Here is a 23,098-nt window from a genome sequence, read left to right as displayed (position 1 = left end):
GAACACTTTACCATGCAATATAATGGCACAATTGGTACTTAAATCTCTAAGAGCCAACCCAAATGTAGTTGCAAATGTGTGTTTCTGTTGAGAAAAATGGTAGAAGGCAACACTATGTCAACAATGGTGATTAAGTAACAAAGATTTCAAAAAAGAGCTTTGAAAAGAGAATTTCAAAGACATAGGGAAAAATAAAGAAGTAGGAGTAGGTAGATCTTTTCTGAATGCAAATTATGCAGGGGACATTTGGGCACTTTATAGGCATTAAAGGTTGATGGCAAGAGTAATTTTTATCAATTTCATTTAAAATAATATTGTCCTTTTTGTATAAAATAAGTGTTTTATTAGTAATTACTCTTTGCAATTTTTAACTGTAACTACTTTTTTGGATAAATATACTAATAACATGAAAAAAGGAGGACAGAAGAGACAAACGTTTTCACAAGAACTTGTCAAAGACTGAACAATGGAGGGTAATAAACTCTGGGCTGCATGTGCACCTGTGCACACGTGTGATTGTCTGCATGTATCTAAAAGTGAGAAAGAAAGTACCTGAGACACAAATGCTGGTCCAGTAAAGCTCTTAGGAAAAGGAGAAGGAAAAGGCACAACACATGCATAATTCCTCAGGTTAGAGACTCTGAGGTTAAAATGAGTTACCTTTGTTGAGTGGGATAATATTTGGGGACCACCAATAGGTGATGCCATCAATCCAAGACATTTTGGTGTGCTCCCAAATGCAGTGAAGGAATTTCAGGGAGTTGAAAATGTTTTAGTAAGCTGAATGTAAAAAAGAGGCTGTGAAATGTAATTAGCTCTTCCAGAGTTATTTGTCCATTACTGATCTACCTTTCCTTCCTTCCCTCCTTCTTTCCCTCCCTCCCCACCTTTCTCTATCTTACTTTCTCCTCTCTCTTTTCAAAGAAGAGTAGCAAAATCTTGGTCAAAATGATCCTAAATACTCTCTTAAGAAGAGATCTTAGCCAATAAAAGACAATATCAGAGTACTGTACAATTCTGTAATTAAATTAACCTACCTTGATAGATGGTCTTGATGGATAACTGAAAGAAACATTTTTAAATTCCACAGTTCCTTCTATGCATTCTGGTTTATATCCTGTTGTTGAAAAATTATCTATAGCAGGTTTCTTAGAAAAACAAAGAGAATGTTACAAATCTTCAAGGGACTAAGTTGACATTCTACATCCTAAAAACAATTTAAAGATGGTTTACTTTTACAATGCTTTCTTTTCTGCTTCCAAACTACATTGAGTTAGACATAAAGGTTTCAATAAAACACAATGCCCTTGTAGAAGAGTTAAAACAATCTCTTTGCATATCTAATTATCCAACGTGGATTTTGCCCATCTTTTGTTTTAATGAAATGAATGTATGTATTTTTTTGGTTTCTTTCTTGCAGTAATTGTAGTTATCTTTCAAAGCAATGTGAAGTCTTACCTTGTCAATAACCTGGAAAATATTAAAGGCGGCTCCCTTGGCTATAGTGAAGGTTTCAAAGCTAGGGGCTGCTGTTCCAATGCAGTAGCTACTATGGATTACACTAAAAAAAACCTATAGGAACAAGAAAATAATATTTAATCTTCCTCAAATATATGAGACACAATAGAATAAAGTGTATATTTGGTTGACACTCAGAGATATATTAGAGAAATTAGGTAGGAAAGAATGCAAGCTGCTGCCAAACATAAAGGAAACACAAGTTAATCCAATTTTACATGGCTTTTTCTTAATGTGGAACAACTTTTGATTGTCTCACAGTCTCATTATCACCTGCTGGGAAGCTTGAGCACGAAAATCTGTTTACTGAGGAAGGCTCACTGGTTGAGTGAGGAGGTAAGCTGCACTCCCTCCCTGCTGGTCAGTCAATTCCTTAAACTTTACAGAGAAGGATGGGATACATTTCACTTACATAGAGACATTGTACTATTTCTGTCCAAACTTCTGAATTCTTATATTACTGGACATCTTTCAGTTTCAGACACATATATCTCGGCAAAAAATCAAATAAATAAAGTATCCCATAAGCCAGGTGCTTTTTCCCTATTTTTACAAATGAGGAAGCTAAGGCTTAGCGAGTCATTGGCCTAAAGTCACATATAAATTGAGGAGTAAGGATGTGCCCCAAATTCCTCATGCTCAAATTTCATTTATATAAAAGTCTTAATTATGAAAGTCTCAAATCTAAAAGATGACTTTAGTTGACAGAAATCTACATAAAACGGGAAGGCCAAATGAGAACTGAAGTATATAGACCAGATCAACTCAGTTCAGCAAGACAAACTGTCTTTAATCCTGAACTGAATTGTTTATTGTTGAAATTTGGGAGGATGACCGAATAAACTCAAATTCAATGCATAACCCTAAGAGTTAAAAAAAAAATCTAAATTGTGATGTTGGAGAGAACTGTAGATGATAATTCCGTTTTTAACATTAGTATATGCTGAAAGGACAGAGGAAGGTCAGGAGAGTTTTATCTCCAGAATATTACCAGAGGAAGCCATTCAGCAAGGTGAATGTAGAGTCTTGTCTTACCTCAGCAAGCTTGAAAGGAGAAAGTCTCACGAGAGAATGGCCTTTTTGACTGCTGGATTAAGAAAACTCTAGGGGCGCCTGGGTGGTGCAGTCGGTTAAGCGTCTGACTTCAGCCAGGTCACGATCTCGCGGTCCGGGAGTTCGAGCCCCGCGTCAGGCTCTGGGCTGATGGCTCAGAGCCTGGAGCCTGTTTCCGATTCTGTGTCTCCCTCTCTCTCTGCCCCTCCCCCGTTCATGCTCTGTCTCTCGCTGTCCCAAAAATAAATAAACATTGAAAAAAAAATTAAAAAAAAAAAACAAAAAAAAAAAACTCTACATCCCAGGGGAGAGTTCAGTTATGATTCTTCTAAAAGTATGATGCTTTTAAAGATATGCTGGATGACTAAATCCTGCCAGTTCATAGATATAATTTAAAGATATACCCAGATAATTTGAAAGAAACAAGTATTTGTTTGTTAAAAACATTCATCTTTGAATATTCATAATTATTCAAAGACAGATTTTGTCTAAACTCTAGATAAGAAGAGATTACATAGGCAAGTTACCTTTGTTCTTAAATAAGACTTACAGCAAGAACAGTTCCGATGGTATAACCAGGTTCTCCACTAAGAATCAAAGAGGTGCCATACCAAAAAGCAAGTCCATAGGTTCCATTCATAAAGAAGTACACTGCACCAAGAGAGAGTTTTGAAGCTATAGCCTTTCTTATGCCAACATCCTTTGCATCTTTTAGATTCTGTGTATACCTTAAAAAGACAAGACACAATGTAATAGACTTTGGGGAAAATAAAACCACGAAAATATTATCATAATTAAAGGAACAGACCTTTGAATTTCTTTTTCCTGGGCTCCAAAAGCTACAACTGTTCGGATGGATGACAAGACTTCTTCTGCCACAGCCCCAGCTTTGGAATAGGCATTTAATTCCTTACTGGACAATGAGATCATTATCTGTAACAAACCATGACCACAGTTAACCAAAAGATGACCCTGAGGCAGTAACAATGTGCAGAGAACTTAATTCAGGTGGAATCTAGAATAGCAGAATTTTATTATTGAAAAGGTACTTAGTATCATTTAATCTAATTTTCTCAGTTTGCAAACGGGGAAAGCAATGGCCAGAGATATTAAGTGACTTTTTAAAGTCTCACAGCAGTGAAAGAATTTAGTGTGACAAAATCTTCAATCTAAATCTCTACTCTGTCTTCTACAAGCAGAGCTTCCCTGTTTTCTCTCTGTATTTTTAAAAATTTAGAATATGTGTACTTATGCTAACACAATTGGGAAAGACGATTTGGAGATGGGTTTTAGGGACATAGACCTTTTCAGGTGTACTATGGAAACTGGTGAGCCTGATTTGACTTGATTTATTATCATGTAAAAAGCAAGTCTTCCAGAGGCTATGGATCACAGTACCAGGCAGAAGAAGATAATCCTGCATATGTCTGGAGTGTGACCCCTGAAACTATTATTGCATAACACAGCCTACCTAGTAAGTGCTATATCTCCAGCACTTAAGAGGTGAGATTTCAGAGACAGAGAGGAAGGAGAATATCATTCTTATCGTTATTAGGCAGGTTTTAAAATTTTTCAAAATTTTAAAATCAGAATGTGCTTTTTTCTCTATTATACATTCCACTTACTACTCCTTTAATTAGTAACAGATTTCATTTAGTAATTAGCACAATGGTTCAATGAAATGGAATAGGAGGAGAATTGTCCACTGAGCTGTGAGTCTTAAACTATTACCTACTCAAATAACAAATCTATCCATTTTCAAAACACATTCCAAATAATTGGAGATGATTTTATGTAAGACATGCTTGGACAGTTGTTAAAGTCAGAAGGTAGCATAAACTGAATAATACTTATTTTCTGAATTCACTTAAAGATAATTATTCCTATCTCATTGGAGAGGAAGCAGCACCTAGCAATAACCACTGTACATAGTGGGTGTTTAATAAATGTTTGCCAAATTAAATTGAACCAAAGGAAGCTGGAAACCACCCACCCTGGCTTCTTTAGTCATTTGAATAACTTTGACCTTATTTGCTTCTTCCTTACAACCAGTTCATACAGTAGCAGAACTGTATTTCCCACTGTTGTTCCTTTGAAACTTCTTGTCCACTTTGCTTCCCTGAGCAATTTTAAGTTTAGGCTCTGATCTTAGTAACACATAGTGGGTAATCTTCCTACTGAGTGGGTCCTAATTTCAAATATGCTGGGGATGAAGATTTTGACAAGGGTTACAAGGTCAATCCTAAAAGTCATACTAAATAAAGATTTCTTGTCTAAACATTGAAGTCTATCAAGAAATCATTCAACTATAGAATATTTTTATTGCTGTAAATTCTTGTTTGATTGGATCTGTATATTGCTACCAAATAAACTCTGAATTTTATGGCTTTGATTTCAATAAAGAACAATTGGCTTTGCAAAATTAAAAACCCCATCTATCCCTAAGAATACACGGTGCCTCCAATCTAGGAGATGGATATATACATTGGTTGAATTGTCAGGCTTGATTTAGAGAAAGATATTAGGGACATTATGTGTTGCTTTTGGACTTCACAAAGAGCACTGCTTTCAAATCCAGGCTATACATGATTAATATCTTGTGCTATGCTCACACCAGCACTAGAAACATAATTTAACATGAAAATGCATAATTTATTTTAAAAATTGTATCAGATTTATATAGTACATAAAAGTAGACATTAAGCAGACATTTTCAATGTAATTCAAGTCTTATAAAAATATGAACTTGAAATGGCTGACATAAAAAAATGTTTACAGTTTTAGCAGTTTCTTATTCTGTTTTAATGAAATGAATTGCACACATTTATCTGGACATTTAGAACACATAAGGCTCTTCCAAAATCCAATGTATAATGGTGTAATTCTTTATCCATGCTATCATTTGAAGTTGCAGTAGGCTACCAAATGAAGAGGAATGCTTTTGTTTTGTTTTGTTTTGTTTTGTAAGTAGGCTCCACACCCCATGCATAGTCCAATGTGGGGCTTCAACTCATGACCCTGAGATCAAGACCTGAGCTGAGATCAAGAGTCAGACACTCAACCAATTGAGCCACCCAGGTGCCCCAAGAGGAATGTTTTTTAATGTTAGTAACCTCTTTAATGTTAGTAACTAACCTTATTGTAGCCAAATAACTTGGAGACAAAAGGGTGATTAATAGTGAACAAAATCAAAAGTATTTGTGATGCATAACATCCCTATTTTTAGACATAGGAACTGAATAGAAATGACTTTTTTGACAAACTTGATAAAAAACCTAGTTCATATTCTTGCTTCCAGTCAACACTGCATTAGCCATTTTGCCTACCCTAGAAAACATGGCTGCTGAAGCAATTATAAGAGGTGAGGTGGAGAGAGTCACCAGGGTGAGTTTCCAGCCCTTGACCAAACCAATCGCCAGGCCAATAGAAAAAGTAGACATGTTTTGAAACAACAGAGCAATCTTGTCTCCAATACCATCATTGATTTTGTTGATGTCACTGAAACAAATAAATAAATGCATTTAAGTCATTGATATATCATATATGGAAACAAAGTTGATATACTACAAATCCATCCTCTTACTCAGTCATACGAGTGTTAAGTTCACCAATGTCACAACCATCAAACCAGCTGATGTCCTGTGCCAAAATTGAATGGAAAAACTGTTTTCGAATTCTTTTGGTCTGTCGTGCTGCAGTCATAACCCAAAAGGAAATCTGCATGTAGCCAAAAACCAAGGCAGTAACTCCAATTCCAATATAATATAGGGTCAACCTGAAAAAAGATTATTGGAAACATTAGTGAGACTCAAGTGCAGTTTTTTCCCTTTGTTATCAACAACAACAAAAGAAATCTACCATAATATTTGATTGAGAGAATTTGTGCTTTAGCCTATAAAATAACTAAAAATAAACCTCCATAAGAAGAAATAAAATACACTGAATATAAAAATTTAGGTTTCCCTAGTCTAGAATATGTCTTTCTTACATTACTAGTAGAAATTAGTATTTTAAAACATTTATTTATATCTTCTTTCAGTAATTTTTAAAATTTTCATTTGAAAAGTTACATTGACATAATTAAGATAGCTGTATGTGGAACAGGTAGATAAAGAAATGAAAGTAGTCAAAAACAGTGTATAAAATATTTAATATATATATGTATATATACTATTAAATATAAAATTCAACTTTAGGAATTTACCATAAGGAAATATATAAAAAAGATTAATCTAGATGGATGCTCATGTTAGCATTAACAACAATAAAGAAAAGCTGAAAACAATCTAACAGTAGACCAGATAAATGCAGTCATTTAAAAAATGTATACTGGGTACCTTCTATCTGTGAGGTTTTAGAGATATAGTCATGAGCAAGATGATAAGGCCCTATTCATGAAAAATTTACATTCTGGTGGGAGGAGACAGACAATACATATAGAAAAATAATTTCAGGTGGTTCTATGAGGGAAATAAACAGGGTGATAAGTCACAGACTAACCAATGGGTAAAGGTGAGTCGGGAGAGCTGGTGCAAATAGAGCGGTTAAGAAAACATTTTTTGAGGAAGTGATATTAGAGCTGGGATACAAAAGGTAAAATGGAGCCACACATAAAAATAGCAAGAAGAGTGTATTCTAGGGAAAAGAAGAAGAATAAGGTCTGAGGCAGAAAAAAAGCTTAGCATGTTCCAGGAACAAAAGAACTCCAAAGTGGTATGAAATGATTAGGCCAGAGAATTTAGCAAATATTGTAGGGTGACCATGGTGCATTGCACAGATTTTATTTTAAGAGAAGAAGTAGACCATTGGAGGATCTAAGCATGGGATGACCTTATCAGTTCAACTTTTAAAAAGATCAGCTGGCCCCTCTATGGAGAATGAATGGAAATGAAAGCAATGGAAGCAGGCAGTTTAGTTAGGAGGATATTGCAATGGCCAACGTGAGAAGGATAGGGCCTTGGATAAAGATGCAGCTTAAGTATAAAGAAGTGGAAAGATTCTAGTTACATTTTTGAAATAAAACAAACTGGAATTGCCAATGTATTGGATGCGAGGAATGTAGGAAGGGGAGAAATTAAGGATAACTACTTAGATTCTGATTTGAGCAACTGGGTGAAAGGTGTGCCATGTACAGCCATTGATGGCTGGGAATGGAACAGATCTGTAGGAGATATCAAGGGTTTTGATTTAGATATTTTAAGACTGAGATGCTTAGTAAACATCAAAGTGGAGATCAAGTAAGAAGCTGAAAATGAGAGTTAGGAGTACTTGGAACAGGGTCTAGGCTAGAGATGTAAATTTGAAAGGCATCAGCTTACAAGTGGTAATTAAAGGATTGACTGAGACCACCCACAGAGGGAGAGAGAGAGAGTGTGTGTGTGTGTGTGTGTGAGTGAGTTAAATGCAGATAAAAAAGATAAGAGGACCAAGGAATGAGCTCAGGTACTCTCCAAACATGGTAGTTTGGGGTGAAGAGAAAAAGCCTGCAAAGAAAGCTGAGGAGTGGCCAAGGAGGTAGGTGGAAAGCCAAGAAAGTGAAGTACTAAGGAAAACAGAGAGAAACATTCAACTGATCCCCATTATTCCCAGATTCTGTGTTGGCAAATCTGTGTGCTCACTAAGGCTTATTTTTAACCCTGAAATGAATACTCAGATGTTTTCATTGTTACTCATGGACATGCATAGAGTGCCAAAAAATTTGAGTTGCTCAACAAAGATGATCCCAGCTGAAGTTGAACAAGGCAACACTCTGCCTGCTTGTTTTAGTTCTCACATTGTAAACAAGTGTCATTTTTTGTGGCATATGTAGTACGACGTTTTTCTAATTTTTGTATTTTTTCTTGATGATTTCACTATTTAAAGTGACTCTTAAGCAGCATGCTGAAGGGCTATCTAGTGTTTCTAAGTGTAAGAAGGCTGTGGTGAGTCCTATGGAGAAAATATATGTGTTAGATAAGTGTTGTGTAGGCATGAGTTATACTGCTATTGACTATCAGTTCAATGTTAATGAGTCAACAGTATATATTAGATAAGATGTCTTTAAACGTTAATACGCACAAAATGAGGTTATGTGTTGACTGATGAAAAAGTTGTGACCAGAGGCTCACAGGAACTTAATTAACCCTGTGTTTAACCTAGGAACAACAGTTTAATATTTCTAATTCAGTATTCGTGACTTTAATAAAACAAACATATTGCAAATAAACAGAACTGGATGTTTTCTAATAAGAGAGGCTTTATAAGGACAGCATAAAACACAAGAGGTTTAATGAAAATCACCTTACTGAATTTTTTTACTGTTGTGGGGAAAATGTTTATAATATTATAAGTAAAAATGGGTTGTAAAAACAAATGAGAAGAAGAAATGCAAGATCTGCACACTGGAAATTATAAAACATTGTTTGGAAAAATTAAAGATCTAAAAAAATTGAGAGGTGATCCATGTTCATGGATTAGAAGACTCAAAAATGTTTTCAAGGTGACAATATCCCCAAACTGATGTATGCAATCCAACTGATCAATGCAATCCATCTCAAAAATCCCAGTAGGCTATTTGGCAGAAATTGGCAAGATGATCCTAAAATGTATGTAGAAATGAAGAGAACTCAGAAGAGCCAAAATGATTTTTAAAAGGAACAAAGTTGGAGGACTTACATTTCCTGATTTTATTTATTTGTTTGTTTGTTTATTTATCCATTCATTCTCTAAAACTATACTAATCAAAACAGTGTGATACTAGTATAAGAACAAACATATCAATAAATGCAACAAAACTGACAGAACAGAAACCTTTACATTTGGACAGCTGATTTTTAGCAAAGGTGCCAAGGAAATTGAGAAAGGAGAATAGATAAGTTTTTCAAGGACTTAGTGCTTGGGACAAATGGATATAGTCACATGCAGAAAAGTTAGAATCTTACCTCATAACAGTCACAAAAATAAACTGAAAATGGACCATAGACCTAAGTATAAAAGCTAAAATATTCAAAGTCCTAGAAGAAAACGTAGGAGAATATCTTCAAGATCTTGGGTTAGGCAAAGAATTCTCAAATCCAAAGGCACAATCAATAAAAGAAAAAAACTTGATAAATTGTACCTCATCATCAAAACTTAAAACTTTTGTGTTTCAAAAGAAACCTTTAATAAAATGAAAAAGCTAGCCATAAACTGGAAGAAAAAACTTGCCAATCATACATATGACAAAAAACTTGTATCCCAGAACTTATAAAATAGAACTCTCATAATTCAATAAGAAAAGGCACAATTAAAAATAGTCTAAATATTTGAACATTTAACCAAAGAAAATATATGAATGCTTAAAATGTATTGAAAAAAACTTCTCATTATTAGTCACTAGAGAAATGCAAGTTAAAGCCACAATATGATACCACTTGACACCTATTACCAAGGCTATAATAAAAAAGACAGACAATAAACAAATGTTGACAAGGATGTGGAGAAATTGGAATCCATATACATTGTTGGTGAAAAAACAAAATGGTGTAGCCAGTTTGGAAAATGGTTTGGCAGTTTCTTTAAAAGATAAACATAAACTTACCATATGGCCCAGCAATTCCACCTAGGTAACCACCCAAGAGAAATAAAAACATATATACACACAAAGATAACTATACTGATGTTAATAGAAGCATTATTTTTAAAATAGTAAAAAACCAGAAACAATCTAAGCGCCCATCAACTGGTAAACAGATAAAAAAAATGTGTACCCCTGAAATGGATTACTACTAAGCAATAAAAAGGAATAAACTACTAATACATGTTACAACATGGATGAAACTCAAAAACACTATGCTGGCTCAGTGGGTTAAGCATTTGACTTTGGCTCAGGTCATGATCTCATGGCTTGTGAGTTCGAGCCCTGCTTGGAGCTCTGTGCTGACAGCTCAGAGCCTGGAGCTTCCTTCAGATTCTGTGTCTCTGGCTCTCTCTGGCTGTCCCCTGCTTGTTCTCTGTCTCTCTCAAAAATAAATAAACATTAAAAAAATAAACAAAATGAAGTGTGTATTATAGATAAGTGCCCTGGAATGACTCAAGCCTTTTTTTTTTTTTTAATGACACAGAATCCTGCGTCTCCATCTCCCTCTACCCCCCACCCCCTGTTTATGCATTGTCACCCTCCCTCTCTCTCTCTCTCTCAAATATAAGTAAACATTAAAAGAAAACACTATGCTAATAAATAAAAGAAGCCAGGTGCCCTACATATTATGTTTCCATGCACATGCAATGTCTTAAATGTAAATCTTTAGAGATAGAGAGCAGATAAGTGGTTGGCTGGGGCTGGGTGTGGGAATGGGGACTGACTGTAAGGGAGGGATCTTTACAGAATGATGGAAGTGTTCTAAAAATAGATTGTCATGATGGTTGCACAACTGTCAGTTTACTAAAAATCACTGAAGTGTACAGTTAAAACTGGTGAGTTTTATGATAAGTAAATTATGCCTCAATAAAGCTATTAAAATCATATAAACAGTATAATTCTAATTATATTAAAATTATGTATGTGTACTCATACATGTAAAAAGATTATAATAATAAAAACAAAACTAATGTTTATTATCCATTAGTGGCAGGATTATAAGTGATTTAATTTTCTTTGTGCATTTTTTCTTTTCATGTTATGTACAATGAAAATATTAAGCATTTAATCAGAAAAGGTAATTAAAATAATTTTTACAGAAGCACTGATTCACTTTTTAATAGACTTTTCCTTAAGAACAAAGAAAATAACACATTCAATTTATTGCAAATTGAAGATACTATAGTTATTACCTCTCATTTATGAGTAATCAAACTTCCAAACTACCTGGGACCCAGAAGAAGAAGCCCCAGTAGTCCCAAAGTCCAGGTACTTTATTTTGCACCAGTAAATGAAACTACTTTCATGGTCTAAGTCTTCTGATTCAAAACCACATGCAAATTAAGGCTGATTTAATAACTTCATTTATTGAGCATTTATTTTGTGTTAAATATTATGTCAGGCCCTTGACATATCTGAGTATCATTGAATCTTCAGGAAGTATTAACATTTCATTTTGCATATGAAGAAACTGAAGCTTACAGAAGATCCCCAAAAGGTTCCATAGTTAAAAAGTGGTTAAAAATCCATCACCTTAATCCTGAACCCATGATATGAATCCTGAATATATGATCTGAATCACTCTAGCAATATTTCTGAGGAGAAAGCATTCTCAAATAGATTCAGGAAACCCTGTATACCTAGTGTCATTCCTCCTTGGAAACATGTGAACATATCAAGAAATCAAAAACTAAAGATATTAACTTTGTTCAATGCAGGATGTCTCAGACCGATTAACTATGAATACTCACCTCCTTTTAAAATGTACCACATATTAACAGTCCCATTTTACACAATTTAGGAATTATTCTAGGTCCTTACTTGATGCAGCAGAATTTGCTAGCTACTTAATCTATCAGCCAATATCCGATTTTATCTTCCTCCTAAATAAGAGAACCTTCATTTTATTTGAAGTGGCAATATGCCCAGCTAAAATGGATGTGGTCCTATGACTAGAACAAAGACAGAAAGATGCTGAGTCCCTAATGCCTTTTGAACCATATTTCATCCTTAGACTACCAACTTTCAGATATTTACATGTAAGAGAAATAAATTCCTATCATGGTTAAACAACTATTACCATGGGTTTTACATTAAATGCAACTGAAGTAAATCTAACACAGCCTTGGTAATCTAGTTTGCCCCTTCATTTTCAAGTAGATTATGAAAGATATATTAGAAGTAGCAAAAAGGAGGGAACAACTTGCTTAAAAGTTCATACAGAATTAATTAATTAACCCTTGACAGATGAGGGGGCATCATACTTACCATCAATCATCTTGGGACTATTTAATCATTATGATTTGGACTCGACAAGAAAATATTCAATTATTTTCAGAATATTTGGTAAATAAAATAAGGATACAGGCTGAACATCAAAAACATTAAACTTATATAAAGCTATGAGTCATTATCTGTAGATAATAACATAGGTAGAATAAAATTCTTTGGTTCCTGATGATTACAGCTGAAAGAAGTATTTTTACCTTATCCTCATCCAAAAAAGAGGATATAAAGTAATGATTCTCAGAAATGTGTTCATCAAAACATTAGTTCCACAGGATGTTACTAGGTGTTTGGAGAAAAATGGGTTTTATAGTCAAATAGTAATAACTGGGAATAAATGGAGCTTTACTACACTTATCTGTCCTGTGTATATACAAAAGGACGTTGTCATATGATATTGTCAAAATCAGTTTGACCATGAAATCTTTTCTCTTCGTGTATCTCAAATATCCCAAAACAGAACACCGGTTTGAGGAACAATAGCATAACAAATACAACAGATCAAAAATGTTAAGAATGTTTGTAAATTTCAAAATCTTTTAATAACTGTATGCAGACATATCTCTTCATTTTATTCTCCCTTTTATTATCTGTTCTTTAAATGGATGCTACTATTTTTCAAAATTCCAAAATTCTTTGTAAAAAGCTCAAACCTCATCATTATACATCAGAACCTCAGTTTAATACTGTAAGAATAGAATTCAGTAAAAGGCAATACACTGGATCTCAACAAGGAATTTTCAAAAGACCCACTATAAAGACATTTTATGTAAGAGTTGCTAAAAAACAGAATCAACATTCAAAGAGAGTTCAGGCTGCAGCAAAGTACAACTGGAGGGGGTACATTTACACTGCATGCTGTCCAATACAATTTATTGTGTCAAAGAAAATATTCCATATCTGTGATAGACAAGATGACACCAGCCAAATGTGGCTACTGAACATTTGAACTGTGACTGAAAATGAGGAACTAAATATGTAATTTTATTCAATTTTAATTAATTCAAATTCAAATAGGCATTAGCTGTGGCTAACATATTGGACAAGGCAGGTCAAGGATTATGGCCCAGAGAGTTTCACTGCAATGTGATAGGTGTCCCTTGGGTTGTGCAACATGTAGGATTCACTTTTGGGAGTAAAATGAGGGATCACTTAGGTCTGTAGCAAAAACTCTCATAATTTTAGTGAGACACTACTAAGTCCATTGAATATACTCAATAAACAGCTTCGCTTTAACAAACTCAACACATAACAGAGGAAATGATACCATTTAATATATAAAACACAAAAACTGAATGCCCTTATAAATTATTTACTTCAGACTTTACAATTTTTAGTTTGAATACAACATCACCATAATAGTCTCAATAATTAGTCTCCAAAATTAGTCAATGAAACTTTACTGTTATTGTTTTTGAAATTATTTCATTATTTGAGCAGCTGGGTGGCTCAGTTGATTAAGTGTCATACTCCTGATTTTGGCTCAGGTCATGATCTCATGGTTCGTGAGTTCAAGTCCTGCGTTGGGCTCTGTGTTGACAGCATGGAGCCTGCTTGGGATTCTCTCTCTCTCTCTCTCTCTCTCTCTCTCTCTCTCTGCCCCTCCCCCACTTACACTCTCTTTCTCCCTCTCAAAATAAATAAACATTTAAACAATTATTTTACTATTTTTAGTATTTGTTGCACATGACTTTTTGGTGTTTAAAGTTTACAGAAGTAGCATTTTTCTCTAAGATTTGTAAGGAAAGTAATTTGAAAAAAAGAAAAAAATAAGTTCTTTAGTCTTTAGGATATGTTCCTTTAGTTCTAGAAGGCAAAATTGGTCTAAAAATACAAATCTCAAAATGAATTTTCTACTGATGACAATTCTGTCAAATACAATTTAAGGCTTATGAACTTAGTGACTTTCAAATAGAAGAAAAATTATATAATAACTCTATTTTGTATATCCAATGAAAGAAAAGGACACATTTATGGGGTGTGCCTGGGTGGCTCAGTTTGTTGAGCGTCTGACTTAGGCTCAGGTCATGATATCATGGTTTGTGGGTTCAAACCCTGCATCGGGCTCTCTGCTGATGGCACGGAGCCTGGAGCCTGCTTCGGATTCTGTGTCTCCCTCTCTCCCTACCCCTCCCTCACACACAGTCTGTCTCTCTCTCTCTTTCAAAAATAAATAAATATTAAAAAAAAAGAAAAGGACACATTTGCTTTAATCACTTATATGTAATATTAATGATGAAACCTTAGTTTTTTTCTTGTAAGTACTGAATAAAGCAGCATGCAATAAACATGATACTGATATTTTACATTACTTACACAGTAACACATTAACATTACTTACACAGTAATATCTTCATTCAGCTTCTCTTGAGACTGAGTACAATTCTGGTGATTTGCTGTAACACAGTTTTTTAAATTATGAAGGCAATTAATTTATAATTGGCCACACTGTTTCATACATAGCCCTCCAAATGAAATATAATGCATTCTCAAGAAAATGGACTTAATATCTTACGGTTTATGATCATCTTAACTTTCTATTCTTTAACCTAAAGTTTGAAACTATTATTGCTCCTCTCAAAAAGAACTCATGCAATGTGAAAAATTGTAAGGAAATATTAACTATGTATCTCATATCTGGAAAAAATTCTTTAGGACATCTCTGATTCCAGACAAAAGTTGTGTAAGTAATAGTAATAGAATTCACCTTTCCTGCTGAGATTATGCATTTAGAATTCAGTTTGAGATATCCCAGGGAATAATTTAGGAAGTCCAAGAAAAGCAGGAACACATGTGAAAAATTCTAGAAGTAACAGTCATGGTAAAAATTTAAGTGAAGCTCATTGAAATATGTTGGGTGAAACAAGGATAGCAACATAATAAAACAGTATTTAAAATAATCTTTGGATTATAAATTTTATATGTAAACTCTTCTAAGAGTTTTTTTAAAGTTTATTTATTTGAGAGAGAGAGAGAGAGAGAGAGAGAGAGAGAGAGAAGGGAAAATGAGCAGAGGAGGGACAGTGAGAGAATCCCACGGGATTCACAACACAGGGCTCGATTCCATGACCATGAAATCATGACCTGAGCCGAAATCAAAAGTCAGATGCCCAAAATATTGAGCCACCCAGGCGCCTCTACATGTACACTTTTCTATACATCTTCTGGTAAAAAATACACCATACATTAATTATTATATCAAGGTTGTGATTTCACAAACAGCACAAAACAGTGGTCAATATCCACTATCCACTATCATAATTTTCTTTCTTAAAACTTTTTCAATAAACATTTGAAATGAATTCTAGACATCTCATCTGTTCATCTTTTACATAACTGCACCATCATCACATATGATAATGTCTATGATCTTTATATGCAAACAATAATCTTTTCCTTATTCCATTTATGGAATTATGGTAAGAAAACATTTTAAAGCAATTTATTCCACATATTAGAATTAATACAGAAGTACTAAACTCTAGAGGAAAGTTTTAATGAAATTTACTGAGCTAATTAAGAAAATAAACATTGTTTGTAAAAATGGTACCTAAAATCACATAAAAATGGCATATTCTCATTTTGGAGATTATAGTAATAGAGGTAGCATGTGCAAAAGTTAAGTGCTGGCACAAAAATGGGCCCTTGATCAGTGACAGTTATTATTCATATTTTCATTTGTTGGAGCAAATAATCCTCTTCTACATTTCTCCAGAAAATCAATGTTAAGTTGAAAGTATATAATTTAATGTCCTCACTTCTCTTTAATAATATGTTGTACCAATAGTATCCATGTATTTATCTAAACCTTTACCAAACCTCTTTTGGTATGGTTTGGTAAATGTTCATCACATTTGACAAACAACACAATGAAATTTAAAAAACCTGGAGAAGGCCTAACCAAAATCAAAAGTCAAAATTCAAAGCAATATCAGTAGTTATGTTCTTCCCATCCTGTCTAAAGCTGGTAAGAGAATCAATTATAGAGTAGCTCTAACAAAATGAATATTCCTAAGCATATTGGCTTAGGTTGCTAGATTGTTCCTTCCCTCCTTCTTTCCTTCACTCATTCATTTGGAGAGAGACACAGTTGGCAGTCAATAAATATTTACTCAGTGAATTGGTGGCTTCATTTGTTTAACAAACAGAATAGCATCCTTAATTTAGCTTCTATCATTAAAATACTAAAAATTAATTGTGTAGACAGGAGATCATCACATGAAAAGACAAAGAAGTGGAAGCAATGGCTTTATCTTGCTCAAACAAGACTAGGACACTTAAAAGATTAGCCTTTAGATGGAAAACAAGAGGATATATGTTAGTATTTAAATTTAAATAGGACAGAGAGGGGGAGTACAGTACATAAAGCTAGGCTTATGTCTAAAAGACAGTCCAAGTTTTAATGACACATTTATCTCAGTTATAATAAACAGCTACAAGGATGCTTCTTATTGTATAATTTGTGGAAAACATAAAATCAGGAAATTACTAATATTTTTAATATCCTTCAGATAAAAAAAAAGGCTATGGATACTATGTCAGTGCATAAAATTACTGGATTTACCTCTAAAGAATGTTACCTTGAAGAACACGACCCTGAAATAGGATACTACAAAGGTAATGATACATGAAAGACATCTGTAACTATGGGAAATATAAAAACACCTTTTCCCCTATGCCTGATTATTAGATTTCCCTCCTATCTTTATTCAGGGTATTTGTCTCTAGTACCGTAATTTTCTGCATGCTCATTTTGGCTTCCTTGCTGCATTATGTTCTACAATCTCATGCATGTCTATATACTATTAATGAAACTCGAAGCAGTTATCTGAGAGATTCTGTCACTTTTGATTTCTTCTTTTTAAAGTGTGTATTATGGGGGTTCCTGGGTGGCTCAGTCAGTTAAGCGTCTGACTTCACCTGAGGTCATGATTTCATGACTGGTGAGTTTGAGCCCCCTGTCAGGCTCTGTGCTGACAGCTCAGAGCCTGGAGCTTGCTTCAGATTCCATGTCTCTGGCTCTTTCTGCCTGTCGCCTGCTCATGCTCTCTCTCCTCTCTCTCTCTCTCTCGAAAATAAACATTAAAAAAATAATAAAGTGTGTATTATAAATAAGTGCCCTGAAATGGCTCAAGCCTTTGATTAAATCACGATATGATGATCACTTTTGATAGGAAATTATTTAATTTCCTGGAGAGACAAGTTGAGGTACACTCAGTCTCAGATGATTTTTTTTTTTTTTTTGAGAGAGAAAGCAAGTGAGGGAGAGGGGCAGAGGGAGAGAGACAGAGAATCTCAAGCAGGCTCCACGCTCAGCACAAAGCCTGACTTGGGGCTCAATCCCATGACCCTGGGATCATGGCCTAAGCCGAAATCCAGAGTTGGGCGCTCAACCAACTGAACCACCCAGGTGCCCCTCAGATGATTTTTATATACTATGAACGGAAATGGCTTTTGGACTTGAACTGCAACAATGGTTCTCTTCTGGGACTTCAGCCTGCTGGCCCACCTGGCAGATTTTGTATATATCAGCTTCCATAATGGCATGAGCCAATTCCTTAACAAAAATTTCTTTCTCTTTCTCTCTATAAATATATACACATGCACTCACATCCTTTTGGTTCTGTTTCTTTGACAAATACTAATACAGACTTTGGTTCTTTAGTCCCTGGCAATATGGAAGAATAAAGGACTTATATACATATCATGTAGATATTGTTTGACAATATACAAATCTGTATTATGAGCTCTCTGTTTGTTTTATTTAATGCTTTTGAGTCCCCAGAAACATAGAAAAGTAAATACTGTGCTCACTTGTATTGGTTTTGACTAGACATCCACTAATAAGGTTATCACTCATTTCTCCTAAAATCAGTGACATTACAGGAAGACAGGCTCCGTTTACCAGTGATGCCAGTAATCCCAGGATCATGAGTGTGATGTCCAGTCTGTCAGCAAAGCGAAACTGAGGAAAACAAAACATAGTAGCATTACAGCTGTAAAAAAACAAAAATAAAACCAACCTACAGTTTTTGCCATCAAGTAAATGTTATTTCATAAATTAAGAGACTCAATAAATGTATAAAATCATGGAAAAGTATTTTATATATAAAATTAAAAAAAGGATCCCTGATATTAGCGATTAACAATGTATTTTGAAGAAGTTGTTGCTGGTTGTTGAAGAAGTTGCTATAAAGTAGCTCTGTCTATCTCTAAAATAAACATTTAAAAGATTTTTTAAAAATTAAAAAAAATAAAGTAGCAAAATCTGTACAAATTATGCATCTGTGACACAGGTCAGATAGATGTGGGTATGAATCAGAAACTTCCTTCCATTTGGTTGATTCTAAAATAAATTAATATATTTTGAAACACTGCAATGACAATATCTTGGCTTATGGACAGTTGAACTTCAAACCTTCAATTCTTTAGGTTTATCAACATCATAGCAATGATAAAAGTAAGTGCAGTGAACGGTAACCATGTGGTAAAAATTAGTTCACCAAATATAATAAATTATATTTTTCATTCTTATTTTAAATTCCTTTGATTTTTTTTCTAGCTGGGGCAGTATCTATTCTATAAACTTATTTATAATAATAATTTGTAAGTCTGTTTGGAATAAGAAAAAGATAACTGAAAAAAAGAAGAAAGAAATCATTGAAAGCCAAATACTGAATGCTTTATATTCTATTCTATAGCAGATCCCAACAATGCTATTCCAAAACAAAAACATGAACAAAACTTGAAAATATGGATTATTTATCTTACTGAGAGGTCAAGATAAAATGTATAGTGGTATTGAAATGAAATTAGATTTGTATAACAGCAAGAGGAACTTAGTACATATTTTATGAGTGGAGACTGAAAAAATTTAATGTATTACCATTTATTCATATGATAGCTAATAAATATTTATGGAGTAACTGCCACAGCATTGTACTTGGTACTACAGATGATAAGAGGGCATCTGTTCATCCACCTTCCTCCATAACAGTGTGTTATGTCTTTGAAAAGTTTGTCATGTTCTGCTACTTCCCAGGTTTTTTAGAATTTGACTTTTGAAAAAGCAGGTACTGTTTTGTGTGAATTTCTAATGACACTGATAGCCAGAATGACATACAGATTAGAGTAGGTAGAGGAATTGTTTTGGGAACACATTCCTGAAAATGGTCCTTGAACATAATCCTAAAGACATATGCTAACATACTTTTTTTAGGTATATGTTTTATAAAAATATTTACATAATTATTTTTTATTTAAAAGAATTTATACACTTTGAAAATAACCAAGCGACTTTTATCAATGTATGCATCACACACACATGCACACACTTTTTTTTTTTTTTTGCAAAATTGGGATCATTGTGTAAATATTGTGCTTTTTTTCTTATCCCTTATTATGGAAACGTTGGGTTAATTGTATTTTTTCCTATGAGAGGTAATATTGTAATTACTTTTAAATTCCCCTTCTTCCCCCCACAATAGATGTGAACTATCAATCATTTTAAGCACTACTGACAATTCCCTAAAATTGTATGATATATGTACTTTTTAACTGATTTCACTTACTATCTCAAAAGGTCCAACAATTTGTTTTCTTACTTTGGGGAGTTCTTGTAGTTTTCTGGAAAATAAATGTTGAAGATGGAAAGGTTACAATGTAAATATAACTGCAGATTTTTCCAATTAAAATTGTTCCTAACTATCAAATCTCATTCTTGATAGCAAATCCACATCAACAATGAAATTTTAAAAACACGCTTAAGGATATACAGTACAAGATTTTTATCATAATCAATGGGAAAACTAAGTTGTCACTGGCTATGTCTACATTAGTTAGGATAACAACTGAAGGCAAACCTCTGGAATAGAAATTTTTTAATTGCGGTTGGTTAAGTACATTCATATGGTGCTCCCATCACCACCATCCATCCACAGAACTTTTACCTTGAAAAACTGACTCTATACCCATTAAACAGTAATTCCCCTTCTTCTCTCTTGGCCCTAGCTTCTGGCAACTACCATCCTATTTTCTCTCTCTATGAATCTGACTACCTTAGGTGCCTCATGTAAGTAGGACTATATAGTATCTTGTTCTTTTCTGTAGGGTTTATTCACCTTATTCTGTAGGGTTAAATACCTTCAGTGTTTATCTATGTTGCAGCACATGTCAGAATTTTTCTCCTTTTTAAGGCTGATTACTATTCCATTGCATGTATATAACATATTTTATTTATCCATCCATCCACTCATCAGTCAATGAACACTTTCAGAGTGCTTCTACTCTTTACCTACTATGAATAATGCTGCTATGAATATGGGTATACAAATATCTTTTCAAATCCCCACTTTCAATTCTTTTGGGTAAATAACTAAGATCAAAATTGCTGGATCACATGATTATTTTTAATTTTTTGAGGAACCATCATACTGTTTTCCATAGCAGCTGCACTGTTTTATATTCCTATCAACCATGCACAAGGATTTTCTACATCCTCACCAATACTTGCTATGTTATATTTTGTTTTTTAATTATTATTTTTAATAGCATACATCTTAATGGGTATAAGGTGGTAGATTGGAATTTTTAAGATTTGTAACAAGAGGAAATGTAAACTTTTAATGAAAGAAGTACTATTAAGTATGCATTAAATAAGTATAACATGAATTTTGTCCCCCACTGAAAATTTCCTTTCTTAGCTCACATTTCAAGTCCAGATGAAAACTATAGGTTTTATTCATTGCTTTCACAGAAATCTGTCAATTAAAGACACATACACATACAACATTCTTATACATTAAAGGAAGACTGGAAGGCAACATTAAGTTTTCAAAAAAAGACATCACAGAAGGATGAACTTCTGACTCTCCTCTCCAGCTTTGTAACATAGCTCCATCAACTTTGATAAATGTCAAGTCACTTAATTTTATTCCCTCTGAGGTTAAAAATTCATTTAAATACTGGGCCATTTTGTTCTGAGATGTTTCACAGATGACAACAAGTGCTTTAAGATTGTAAAGCCCTTCCTTTACCTCAAATGCTGATTTGAAAGTTTTTTATTTTATTTTTTAAGTAATCTCTACCTCCAACATGGGGTTCAAACTCATGACTCTGAGATCAAGAGTGGCATGCTCCTCTTGACTGAGCCAGCCATGAACTCCCTACATCCCCCCAACAAATGCTGATTTTAGCTAAGACTCAGTAAGCTCTGTTTTGAAATTTGTTTCAGGGAAATATTTCTGTCTTTCATTGACCTTCATGAAAAGCCTCTGAAGGAGGGTTTGGGTAGTCTTTTGAAAGTCTCTTTTCTACCAGAATTTAAAGCAGAAAATAGTACATGAGCAGATATGGTGGGAACTGCCTTTCTGGCTATTTGTAGCCCTGCATTAAGGAAACAAGCTATCAAAAGAGGTCCTCTTGACTTTTACAGCTTATACATCTAAATGTAAGGGCATTATTATAATAAAAGTGAAACAAATAGACTTTAAGCTATTTCAATTTTAAATCTGTAAATTAATGGATTATAGGTATAGGAAATTTTTCTAACATACAAACATACATAAACACACAGACATCTATTCAGTGAAAAAAATAATCAGAATCCAGTATTTTCCTGCATTAAATGTACCACATGGACTGAAGGATCCCTAGAGAACTGAATTGAAAATATTCAGGTATTTCTTCTCTTGTACTGGTAAGCTACAAGAAATTCACTGATTATGTTGAATTCCAGCACAAAAATAGCACTGCTATTTTTGGAAAAAATTACAAACATTTCTGCTATAACTTTGAAAAGGATAAAGCATATCTGAAATTGCAGAAGGCTTTCAGTAGAATCTAGACAAAGCTTACCCGTTTCTCAGATAATTTTCTCGCATCTCTTCAGCTCTTTCAGAATTTGCCATCTTTTCACAATTTAATTCTTCTGAAATATTAATAAATATATCATGACCATGCATTCTTTACATCCCTAACAGCTTCTGAAAAAGTATGATGCTGAGTTTCACCCTGCCATCCCACTCTGCACCCTAATTGAAGTATCTGGTTAGGTAGCTCATTTATTCAGATTTTATCATTGAATTTACAGTTTTGTTGCTTTATTCTCAGCTTAGATTTGAAGCTAATAAAAATTCTAGAAATGAAATAAAAGGAAAGCCAGATCCTGTGCACAATGCATGTTTTTTCAGGACACTGGATTGTATTCCTACACTGCCACTGATTTGATTGTAATTCATGACACTTTTAAATGTATCTCATGTTTAGTTTTCTCTATAAAAAGTTGATGCAACAGGGGGCACCTGGATGGCTCAGTCAGTTAAGCAACCGACTCTGGATTTCTGCTCAGGTCATGGTCTCACATTTCATGAGATGGAGCCCCGCGTTGGGCTCTGCTGACTGCATGGAGCTTGCCTGGGATTCTCTCTCTCCCTCTCTCTCTCTGCTCCTCCCCCACTAGCACTCTTTCTCTCAAAATAAATAAACATTTTTTAAAAAGTTGAGGCAACAGTTTCTGTTAGCCAGCAGTTTGAAATTTGTTTTTAATGTTTATTTATCTTTGAGAGAGAGAGAGAGAGAGAGAGAGAGAGAGAGAGAGAGAGAGAATGGGAGGGAGGGAGAGAGAGTGTGTGCAAGCCAGGGTAG

General features: G+C 34.1%; 1 protein-coding gene across 1 annotated transcript in view; it reads right to left on the bottom strand.

Annotated features, from left to right (window-relative positions):
* ABCB5 (ATP binding cassette subfamily B member 5) overlaps nucleotides 1-22,362 on the bottom strand; it is a 113,051-nt gene extending 90,689 nt beyond the window's left edge. The window contains 10 exon segments of the mRNA XM_030294967.1: nucleotides 1,038-1,148; nucleotides 1,459-1,572; nucleotides 3,122-3,299; nucleotides 3,380-3,504; nucleotides 5,898-6,069; nucleotides 6,155-6,346; nucleotides 14,796-14,850; nucleotides 18,269-18,419; nucleotides 20,026-20,080; nucleotides 22,310-22,362. Of these exon segments, the coding sequence (XP_030150827.1) occupies nucleotides 1,038-1,148; nucleotides 1,459-1,572; nucleotides 3,122-3,299; nucleotides 3,380-3,504; nucleotides 5,898-6,069; nucleotides 6,155-6,346; nucleotides 14,796-14,850; nucleotides 18,269-18,419; nucleotides 20,026-20,080; nucleotides 22,310-22,362 (1,206 nt within the window).
* Between the last annotated feature and the right edge of the window lie 736 nt (nucleotides 22,363-23,098).

This window comes from Lynx canadensis, chromosome A2 (genome assembly GCF_007474595.2).
Source record: "Lynx canadensis isolate LIC74 chromosome A2, mLynCan4.pri.v2, whole genome shotgun sequence".
NCBI classification, from domain to species: Eukaryota; Metazoa; Chordata; class Mammalia; order Carnivora; family Felidae; genus Lynx; species Lynx canadensis.
Note: the sequence above shows the minus strand (reverse complement) of the source record. Positions and strands in the feature narration are given on the sequence as shown.